This window comes from Carya illinoinensis, chromosome 1 (assembly GCF_018687715.1).
Source record: "Carya illinoinensis cultivar Pawnee chromosome 1, C.illinoinensisPawnee_v1, whole genome shotgun sequence".
In the NCBI taxonomy this organism is placed as follows: Eukaryota; Viridiplantae; Streptophyta; class Magnoliopsida; order Fagales; family Juglandaceae; genus Carya; species Carya illinoinensis.
In genome coordinates, this window is record NC_056752.1 from 3,493,064 (window position 1) to 3,504,882 (window position 11,819).

Genomic DNA, 11,819 nt, shown 5'->3' on the forward strand with positions numbered 1-11,819 from the left:
AACCAAAACTGATATTTATGCATGTCAATATACAATCAAAGTAACCCCGAACATGCCAAATGTTCATGCATGTATGGAGAACAAATTGTGGCACAAATAGAGTTTGAGAGTATTCAAATACCTTGGACACGCTGAGCAACACCCGAGCAAGTGGATTTTCGCCAACCGAGGGCTTAGTTCTGAGTGGAAAGCCTCGCACACAGGATCTTTGGGAGAGCAAGTTTAGGGGAATTTCTGGAATATTGGTAATGCACAACAGAGGGCGTTTTTGGCTGAAATCGCCGTGTGTACATATGCATTCAACAGAAAATTTGGTTAAGTTTTGGTAGCCTTTCGGATATGGGTTTGCCGAACAATGGAGGCAACGAGTGGGTTTTGGAAGGAAACGGTTTCGCAACCTTCGAACGCCAAGAAAATTTCATGGAGGCCAGATATGGAGCTTCGGGACGTATTCGGAACTGGGGATTACTGGATTTGGAAACCGTATGGATTGGCCGGAAGGGATTTCAGTTGCAGGTGATTGGAAATGGAAAAACACACGGAGAGCAGAGAGGTTACTGTGAATACGTCGCGGGGAGGGAAATAAAATGCAATTAAGTTTGGCGCCTCGGCTTAGACATATAGCGGCGAAAAGTTTCGCCGCTAAAAGAAAATAAGTGGTTGGGAAATTTTAAGTGACTTTCTCGCCAGCAAATATAATAAATAAAGCAGCGATTAATAAATCGCCGCTATAAGTGATATATTACGGCGATTAAAAACTCGCCGGTAAAAGCCCAGATTCTTGTAGTGCATGTTTATCTGTTACGCATGATTTATTCTGTCATGAATATTTATCTGTTACACAATCTATTATGTCATGTATTGCTATATGTTATAAGTATACCAAGTTAAGTATGCCATATGTTACATGTATGCCATATCATGTAATATTCACTGTTGCAAGTATGTCATATCAAGTATGATAACTGTTACATGTTCGGTTATGTTACAAAGTGTTTCCATCTCAAGTAAGTCATGTCTTTCGAGTTACGTTTAAGTTAGTAATGTCTAGCATACTTGTGATGTAATCATTATGATTGTCCGACCATCTCCACTTGTAATTCACACGAGATACTTTTTGTGAAATCATTTTGATTGTCAGAATGCCGTTCAAGTTCGGTTATGCAGATACTCATAGCATAATTATTCTGATTGTTAGGGTATCTTATTTAAAATACTCGTGATGGAATCATTCTGATTGTCAGAGTATTACTAGGTACTTCTGGTGTAATCATTCTGATTGCTAGGGTACGTGTTTTAAATTACTCATGATGAAATCATTCTGATTGTCTGAGTATCTCTGATGGAATATGTTGGGCGAAATCATTCTGATTATTCAATATTCCTGATGAAAGGACTAGCAGAATCATTTTGATTGTCAGAATTCAAGTCCAAGTTCATGTTAACTAAAGAAGCAATATTCCAAATTTATGTTACGTCAAGTTTCAGATCAAGTGCATGTTAAATCAAGTTTCAGATCAAGTTCATATTATGTTATGTTATGTTATGTCCACATTTAAGTTAAGTTTTAATCTCATGTTCATATCATGTTATGTTCACATTTATGTTATGTTCAAGGTCACGTTTATGTTATATTATGTTCATGTTCACATTAAGTTTCAAGTTCATGTTCATATCATGCTATGTTCACGTTTATGTTATGTTCAAGTTCACGTTCATGTCATGTTATGTTCACGTACATATTATGTTCAAGCTCAAGCTCATATTATGTTATGTTCACGTTCACATTATATCTCAAGTTTATGTTTATGTCATGTTATGCTTAGTTTTATGTTAAGTTCATGTTCATGTTTATGTTATGTATGTTCATGTTCATGCTATGTTTTAAGTCCATGTTATGTTTTAAGTTCACGTTCATGTTATGTTGCTAGTCTATGTTATGTTTTAAGTTTAAGTTCATGTCATGTCAAGTAAAATTCAGTTTACGTTTCAGTTCAGGTTATGTCAGTTATGTCATGCTATATGTCAAGTTATGCTATGCTTACTTACGACTTTAATTATGCATTCATGCTTTTACTACCATGCATGCATCATTAAACTGTGTGGGAGTTTTTTGTTAACTTACTGAGATTTGTAATCAAATCTTATTGTGGTAGTCTCGACTACCATTCCCCCTGAATGGTAGATCTTATTACAGGACCCGAAGGAGAATCGAAATCTAACCAACTGAACACGGTCGATAAAGCTACAGTGCGATGTCGATGATGGCATAGTATTTAACTTAGGTTACTACTTGTACTTATGGAGTTGTATCTCCAGTACTCTTTTGATCACAACCATTTTGGACTGGTGTTGTGATCATGGTTATTTAATATGCCTTTATGTATGAAGTATGTTTCAAGTATTTGTGATATTTTTAGTTTGGTGCATAGTATTGCTAAAGAAAAAAAAAATTATCCACTGCGAATATTGCATAATGCTATATACATGTTAAGAACATTGCATCTTATATGTCATAAACAGGGGCAGGTAACCTTATGTTGTATATCCCGACGCTTCAAATGTCCATTCGATCCTAAGCAGAATCTGGGGACGTCACATCAAGCGTGCCCTTCGAATTCTCTCCAACTTCTTTAAACGCATCATCATCACCATCCATGATCTGCATCGGCTGGGTATCGTTGCCATTGGCAACGGTAGCTGTGGCAACACCGGTTGCATAGGAGAGGGAGCTAGGTGCGGTGGTAGGAGACGAAGGAAAAAGAAGAGGAGGTAGAAGAGAAAGTTGAGTTTTGGAGAGGAAGACGGAGAGATGGTGGTGAGCTTGGTGGAGGGAAGTGTAGATTTGGAGGAGTTGGGTCGGGTTGGTGGTGGTGTGGAGCTGTTTGGCCATGTGGGTGGCTTGCTCCAGAGAAAGTACCACCTGCTCTACCACTGTTACTTCCCCTGCCATTCCCTCCATGATTGTTTCCCTTTCCCTCTCTCTCCCTCTATGTGTGTCAAAGTTAAAGCTTTTCACTTCTCAGTTTTTAGGCTCTTTTCTTTCTAGAACGTTCTCTTCCACAAACAAGACAAGGGTTGGAGACTACCGGGAAACGAAATTGATGTGAGAATTACACGAGTGTGGATTCGGTTGTGGTAAATCTTTAAACTTCTTAAAAAGTTTGTGGGAGTAGATGCTTGTGTCATGGGTTCCGACTTCCCTTACCCTCAAATCAGCCTCAAGTGTTACAGTAGCCCAACCGTGAACCCTAAGGGCTCTTCATCTTTGTAGGGTTTTTTCACCATGGTGGCTACTGTAGATCAGACTTTTTCAATTATTTAACTGAATTTAATGACTTGAAGTGAAAGAGATAACGCAGTTTAAAAAATACACACAGCAACAATAATTACCATAAACATCTATCTCTCTAATCATTTGAAGGGTAGCACTACGGCTACCACTGCTAGCTCCCATCGCGAGTTATAGTATGTGTTTTTATTTTTGACTTTTTTTTATATGTATTGTTTTAATATTTTTAAATATTTTTTTTTAAATCACAACTTTATTTAAAAACGCTTACTTAATCATCAAGCAAAAAAAAGGGAGGGCAACAGTAACCCCCAGCGATGACTCAAGCATTTCCCTCATTTGAATTAATCTTTTTCTTTTTTTCTTTTTTTCTTTTTTGTTTTCTTCAAACCAATAGGGATTCTTACTTTTAACTAGATGTATTTAGGCTATTTGCTTGTCCAGTCGAAGTCTTGGAGCAGTGGTTTACATGTTATATGGACCAATTTATTTCCTTTGTGTAATTGCCAGGAAAATGATTCCCTGGTAAAAGACAATCATATTATTTTGTTTAGTGCTTTACCCTTGCAAGAGAACATCACTCCTTTTTCTTTCTTCCCAACATATGAAGAAACTTGAATAGGAAGGCAATCTCTATAAAAGCAATGTAAACAATTTATGTACCATCAAATTTTCAATGGAGTTGTTCAAATACTTGTTCTTGCAAAGAAAACATTATTATTTTTTTTATTATTATTGGTAAAAGAGATTTTATTGGTCCACACACATAGGCAAAGCCTTAGTACACAAGAAGTATACAAGAAAGAGCCTAAATACAAAACTAAGTGCTAACAATAGTAGCATAAAAGTCATTAAGACTCGTTCCGTTCGGTACAATAGAAGATGCCCAAAGCAAAGCAAGTACAAGAAAACGTTATTTGACAAAGCAAAACAGAAAATTGAAGCGAGTACAACTCAACAGAACAGCCCATGGAAATATTAGAGCCCCAGGAAGCAGCAAAATGTACATACAGGTGGAGTAACGTATAAAAAACATGGTCATCATTTTAGACTCGATGCTAAGCATTTAACATCCGGAGATAGTCATCTATTATAGACATGGCCGATGAACGGTAGCTGGAACCGAAGAGATTGTAATGATTCAAATAATGATACAACATATAAAGATCTTTCCTCTTCTCAAAGCCTGGCTGTTTGGGCATCACCTGGAGAAGACACAAACTATTACTAAAAGAGAGCTTTCAGATGATATCAACAAGGATATTAAAAGGCTAAATTTGAGAAGGTTTTGATTGTGGAGGGAAGGGAGAAGAATAAACTACACAAGCTCAAATCAGCTTGATATTGGGTTAGTCAGTTTTTCTCTAGAAAACATGGCCAGTTTATTTGGTAATATATAATTGAATTGAATATATTAATAGAAAGATATAATTCAAGTCCAAGTTTTAAGCAATTCACCACGGTTACGTTTGAACCAAATGCTTATTAAATCTACAAAAATACTTTCAATTATCTGTTTGAAGATGATAATACCTCAAAATAGGCGTTATAGAAAGATCCTGCAAAGCCAGCGCACCACGACATTCCAAATTCTGCTTCACTATGTCCATCTATGGCAAAAGTTCAGTGTCATCACACGTGGTGCTTTATGTTTTCGATTTCTATAGCATGATTCAAGAGGTATTGAACACACTAGAGAATAGAAAAATTTATAATCAGAATAAACTGCAAACAAATGCCATCACATCCACTGCAACTTTTAAGTGCAACTAGTACAAATCCCAGAAATCTTTGGGGTGTGATTTTAAATTTTATTCTCAATGATAGACCTGATTGCTAAGTGTCAAATCTCATATTGGTTCATTACGGAACTGAGCTTTATAAATAACTCTATGAAGTTCTAAGTGTAAATTTGAGTAGCCATTTTGGAGTATAAATGCAACTAAAATTAGCACTTTTCTTCGCTCAATACAAATTTCTTTTATAAACTACCCTTTTATCAAAAATACAGAACAGTGTATTTCTGGAAATGCCCCCACCACCTACCTCTACGTTCTCCAAAGAAAATTGCCAGTAAAACATGGAGCTGTGTCCCCAAATCAAAGTCACCTTTGTCTCAATCACGACAACGAAGCCTCCTCTAAGATCCTCAGGTGTCTTATCTGCTTATTTCTACCATAATGGCCCTCAGGTGTCTTATCTGCTTACTTCTACAGTAAAGGGGTATACTTAATAATGTTAATAACGTATTCTGTGTCCTATTATTAGCATAAAAAAAAGGGAGTTCTGAAGAAGCCTTGTTTGGATCTATCTTCTCCAGGTCGAAATCAACTAAGAAAAAAAACTAACTTGAAATCTTTGACTTTCTCACATTTTGAAGCCAGCCAGGCAGACTGCCAGAGTATGTCCATCCCCAAATTCCCATTCACAAGTAATTAATATCGAAAGCTAACATCAGAGACCAAAATTATGAAAAACAAAGCTTCGCATAACCATTATCAAATCTTTATTTTCAATGTTGAAGTAACTATTTTTAAACAAGATTATTTGTTCTGGGAAAAAAGCACCATTTTGAGGAAAGCAAACATCACTGTCTTTTTGCTCCCTTCAAAATCGAAATGCTCCAGATTCCCTGCCTATACTGACATGGTCACCTTGGTCCTTAATGCCTGACCCTCCCTTCTTCAACCCTCTCCCATTGCTACAATTTGAAGTTTTTGTCTACTATTGGTCAAAATCTCAAACCAAACATTCTGGTCACTGTCAAAAGAGTGTCCTATTTATGCACTGTTAGTTTTTTGGACACCTTCGACATTTGGGTTTCACATTTGGTCCTCCAAGTTTGAATTTTTGAACTGGGTTTTGTGTTATGGTCTGGAAGTGGGTTTCGTATTAGCAAGATAAGGTTTGTCTCTTCATTTTCGCTAACACATTCGGTTGTCGTTTTGTTTTATCTCTGTTTGGTTGCCGGGAAACCATGGGAAAGGAAAGTGGATTAACCCAAGAGTGCAACAGCTTTCAAAGGGGAGAGATGAATTGCTGGAGAGAGGGAAAATAGACTCAGGGACATTTTTGACATTTGATGAAAATTAGAGGAGAAATGACAGAAAGACCCATTTCGTGCGCACGCAGGCCCCCAACGGGGACTGTACGTAGAACTCATTGTTCCGGAACCATATTTGGAGTAACAACTTACAATAACATGCTGGATCAAGTATAACAGGCTCGCCACTTCTGTCAGAGCTAATATTTCCGCTCCACAGGTCTCCATGTAGTAAGCAAGGCTCAATCGCCACATTGTCAAACAGAGGTGCCATACTCTTCACCAGCCTTTGACCTATCAAGTATGATGAGTAAATGTCACATGCCATTAATCATTTTCATTCATGAGTAGCTACAAATATATCAGCAACAACAAATATCATATGTTTCTTCTTTCATTGTATTTGGTGAAATGCTATCACATATTCAAAAGAGCATTATGATGAAAAGGCAGCCATTCAGGTATTTCAAGTACCAAATTCTGCATCATCAGCTCTGAGGAGGCTAAAAAGCAATAGAGCAACAATCTTACAATTATACATAGTACAAGCCTCACATGATACCGCAGTCAGATATCATATTCAAATTACTTGGAAAGCACTTACTCAAATAATATATTTACATTTCCAATGGAAATTACATTTATAAGTTTTCAAGATCCTAGACTCCACAACTATTAGTTTAATCTCAGAGAATACAGGTGATACATAAGGGAAACTTTAGGATTCTACAGCTAACTCACAGTTGGCTTGCACCTGTTAATGCAACAGTAAAGGCAAATAACAAAGGCATGTAAACATTCCATGGTAGCATCACTTTCAAACAGGAAAAATGTCCCATCATAGCAATGATAAAAACAGAAAATGAAATAAGCCATGTCACATACTTACTTATGAGTTGAATTCATCGCCTGAACCATGTCTTTAAATCGATTTAGGTGCATGTGTATATCGAGCTATGATTTAAATCTGATGGAAAGAAATATTATTTTAGAGACAACATAACCTTTTTCATAAATGCTTCTATCACCGTACTCGTCTAGTAACAACTTCAACTGGTAACCCAATCTATGCTCCCCATAAAAATGAATCCAATCTGATGACCAGTGTTTATCTGTGGAGTACTACAAGGTAGCATATATGATCTATTAAATCTCAATCGGTACAAAGAACTATAAATGTGCCTACATAGCCAACGGCCTGTGGCCTGATGGCACAAACCCACATCTCCAAAATGGAGATCATGGGTTCGATCCCCTCCCCCAATGTATCAATAAATAAATGTGCCTGCACCTGCATGTGCAGTTGTGTGTGTGTGTGCGAGAGAGAGAGAGAGAGAGAGAGAGAGAGAGAGAGAGAGAGAGAAGATGATGATGATAACCTCAACCATCCAGAATATTGTACCTGCCAATGGTATTATTTACATCAAAACCAAAGCCTTTCTTCGATTTTCCAGCTTTATGCATTTCAGCAAGTTTCCTCCCTAGAACAGACTGAGAACCAACAAATGATTAAACTAAAAATAGAATTTTTTTACAACCTATATCCTATAATTCCTATTCGTAAAAAATTTCCAGTCTCACCTGATTGCCTCTGGAAGAACCAAATTCAATGAATTCCATAATAATGTAGGAACCACCCGTAGGTAGGGATCCAACCTACAATGCTTAACAGCATGCTCAGTTAAGCTTTTCTACTAAACAGGGGACCAATGATGCAATAGACAATGGTTTGGGAGCTATAATTCTAGCGTAATATATATGAAATATAAACTTGCACACCTTGAATGGCCTAGGCACACGGATTGATCCGGTTTCATACATGGCACCTAAACCAAGAGCCTCTGCTTCAAACATAGATGATCCAATACTCCTGACCAAGTGTTTCAAAATCAAGATTTATTTGCCCCTTTGAGTCTTGACATTGATTTTAAAAGGATTTAAATTGGTATATTCACGAGTAGTTTCCAGAACTCAGAAGCAAGTTTGCAATCATTTGGATGCCAGATGCAAAATTGGACGTCTGTATTGACAATTTAACATATACCTCTACCTGTTTGTTTTCACAAAGAAAGAACCTGCATCCGTTTCATAACGACTAGCAAGATTGATGCAGCCACCGCCTACGGGACTGATTTTTGTTATCTGGGTTGCCTTTCCTTCTGTCAAAATCCATTCACGGACTGGATCTTCACTCATTACAGCCACTGAAAAATAACAAATACCGATTAATTGAGCCAGCGCAAATAAAACATAGGTTCCAGAAAAAATATATATATATAAATTTTCTGTGATAACATCAGGCCCATATATATATAAATATAATTCACACCAATAAATGATGGCAGTGTCAAGAAATTCATATAGTAAAACCATTACGGCGCAAATTAGTGACAGACAGCTAAATTCAGCTGAAAAAAGTCTCGAAAAGAAAAACATTTCTTTTCCAGTGATGTTCGTACGTACTGGAAAATGGCTTGTGCTTGGTGGAGTAGAGCCGAGGAAGACGAGGGAGAGGAGGGAAGCAAGAGCCGAGAGAGATGACTCCCACGTGTGCCACCATTATCTCTGTCTCACACTGCCTCACTACAAAAAGAGCCACCACTGGGTCGGTGGACCGTGGCTCAGGCTAACTGGCTTGCCCGTTTCTAGTAGTTACTGGGCTTTTCCGTTTTTCGGATTGAGCAGTGACGAGAAGATAACGTTGTGTTTCAAATTGCAATGGTAGCCGAGGGTCCCTTATGGGCAAGGCTTATTATAAAAAAATAATTTTTTTTTTTTTTCATGTAGATCTTAAATTTAATCTATTTTTTTCAAAATGAATGTGTGAAACTCCTAATTTGGTTATACAAATCAAACCGTCTCATATCATTTCATCTCATATAATCATTATAAATTTTTTAAATTTCCATACGAAATATAATAAAAAATTAATTTTTTCAAAATCCAAAATAAAAATAATATTTTAACAATATTTTATTCAAATTTTTATTTTTATTTCATCTTATCTTATCTATGTAATCAAACGGGACCTAAAAACCTAAACACATCCTAAAATATACAAATAAATTCCTGCAAAAAAAAAAAAAAATCTCTACAATTTTTGGATAAAGACATGCCTCCACTTTCAAAAGGAGTAAATATTACAAAAAGGAAAATGATAAACCTACTATTAATCTACAATTATTTTAAAACTCTACTTAAAAGTATTCATGCAAAATTGAAATTATTTTTTAATGAAATGGAACAATTATATTATTTGATTTAAAATAAGTTGTAAAATAAATATAAAAAGAATTATAGGTGAATCATTTCCCTTACAAAAGTAAATTGATAACCCAAAAAAGTTGCTAGGCTTGCCCTCTTCTTTAAACTAAAATAATAACAATAATTAATTAACCAATATGACTATGATGTTTTTGGTACATTTGCATTTGAAAACAAGACAATGATGTATTGGTCTCAAAAGAGATTATGTCCATTAAAAGCTAGTTCTGTGCTGCGGGCACCCTTCAATGAGGATGCAGAATTGATGGGCATTTTCAGTTTGCGAAAGTGCCGAGCAAAAGGATGATTGAGATGGACACTAAGTGCTGCGTGATGCTATCAAATGTCTACGAAGGCAGAAGCCAGTGGGAGCGAAGGCAGCACACGATTAAGAAGCTAGTTTGTTGCTGATCATCCTATTTTCCTGTTCTTGTTTGACCGGTTGAGGTTATTTCAAAGCACTCATCTAGTCCTCCAATTTGAGTAGGAAAGTCTTAAAATATAATCAAATGATTAGATTTACCTACAGTCAACTTAAAGTTCAGTGATAAACAGTGACCTTACATGGTATCACAACAGAGATTCTAAGTTCGGATTTTGACTCCACATTTACCCTCAAATGATCTAGATTTGTCTCACATCAATTTCATGCATCATGCATGGCCTCTAAGAACAATCTTAAGTTATCAATTCGAACTTGTGAAAAGATCTGATGTGAAAGAAGCCATCTGTGTTGCAATCTCCAAATTGAATCAATCTTTGTTCCACCAAAAAAAAAAAAAAGTCCTGCAACTGTGTAGCAATCTATGTTCCCCAAACCATCTATGCAGAATAACTCAGGAAGTTTCAGTTGTTCTTCTTCCATATTATATGTATAGAGTCACAATATACTGAAATTTCATAATTTCAATTAATGCATTGATCGATACCTGAATGAGAATGTCAAATATCAATTGACTTCATTCTGATCCATAGATTTTTAAGGCCTTTTTTCACAACAATTCCGAATAACTATGTCTGAGCCATGCAAAAGAGACAGGAAATTTCTGTACATTTAGGAATAAAAGAATCTCCAATTAAAAAAGAAAAAGGCTTGCCAGATCCAGAGGCATGTATTCCTATCTTCTTTCTGCTTCTCGAGAAGGTGTTGACTCCGGTTGGTTCACAAGAACAGATTCAACATGCCCTTCAGTACTTACATTTCCTACCGAACGCTCAAGGCCAGGTAGCAGCCACCGCTGGGAATTGTCCGTTGAGTTTGCAGGATCATCTAAAGACTGAGGAATATCAAACAAAGGTGGCCTCATATGTCTTCTTCCAAAAAAGTCTTGTAATGGTAGACGACAGACTGGACAAGTAGACTGTTTTCTGAGCCAAACATCGATGCAAGAGAGATGATAAGTGTGGCCGCATTTTGGCATTATTCGTAAGACCTCTTTCTCTTGATACTCTGCCAAACATATTGAGCACCTGCAGGAGTAAAGGACTAACCTCAAAACTTCTTGAATGAATAGAACTAAACATCAATTATTACACAGAAACAAGCAGTTCCTAAATGTCAAAGAGTCAAAAGGAGGAACAAGTTTCTCTTCCACGAAAGGTGATAAAAGGTATGTCTTATTCAATAACTAGATATTTTGGTGGCTATACTTACTGTGGATCTTCCATAGAAATGAAAGCCTCATTGTCGAACTTCATGGTGGGGATCGCAGCAACCAAAACTGGTTCAAGGCCACTAACCTGAGGCTCCGGCTGTCAGCAAATAGTGCAAATTTATAAAACAGTGCTCCAAGCTTAACTACAACTAACAATATACTCACATTGAGAGAAGGATTAAAGCAAGCAGGTGCAATTTTCTTGTATGTTTTTTTTTTTTTTAATAAAAGGTCTGTTGTGGTTTTGATTGTTTGGCTCACGAGAAAATGAAAGAAAACGAAAGAACAGGAAAGAAAAAGAGAGGGGATCCTGTTGTGGTCGGGTCATACGGGTTTGACCCAATTCTATTTTGGTCGGGTTGGCCGGATTTGTTAGACTTCTGGCCCGTTGTTATTTCGGGTCGAATCGGGACCAAACCCGATTATTCCATGCCGGGTTGCAGGCCTAGACAGGTGTAAAAGCTTTGATTCCTTGATTGTTGTTAATTGGATCATATGAACATGTTGTAACACCTGGTACTTGGAAGACTATTGGAGTAAAATTCTAGAATTTTTTCATCATATT

At 36.7% G+C, this 11,819-nt stretch overlaps 1 protein-coding gene and 1 pseudogene across 1 annotated transcript; both read right to left on the reverse strand.

Annotated features, from left to right (window-relative positions):
* Positions 1–4,101: 4,101 nt before the first annotated feature.
* Positions 4,102–9,056, reverse strand: LOC122306245 (annotated as a pseudogene).
* A 1,431-nt stretch (positions 9,057–10,487) lies between these two features.
* On the reverse strand, positions 10,488–11,439 carry LOC122301511 (RING-H2 finger protein ATL7-like). Its single transcript, XM_043112908.1, has 2 exons — positions 11,254–11,439; positions 10,488–11,069 (listed from the first exon to the last, which is right to left on the reverse strand). The coding sequence occupies exons 1-2, from the start codon at positions 11,295–11,297 to the stop codon at positions 10,718–10,720; spliced, it is 396 nt and encodes a 131-aa protein (XP_042968842.1). The 5' UTR covers positions 11,298–11,439; the 3' UTR covers positions 10,488–10,717.
* Positions 11,440–11,819: the final 380 nt, after the last annotated feature.

Bases quoted from the DNA above. Each gene is read 5' to 3' on its own strand.
- LOC122301511 (XM_043112908.1), bottom strand. From the start codon at position 11,297: ATGAAGTTCGACAATGAGGCTTTCATTTCTATGGAAGATCCACA. The intron at 11,070-11,253 runs GTAAGTATAGCC...TTACTCCTGCAG, and splicing joins ATTTCTATGGAAGATCCACA to GTGCTCAATATGTTTGGCAG.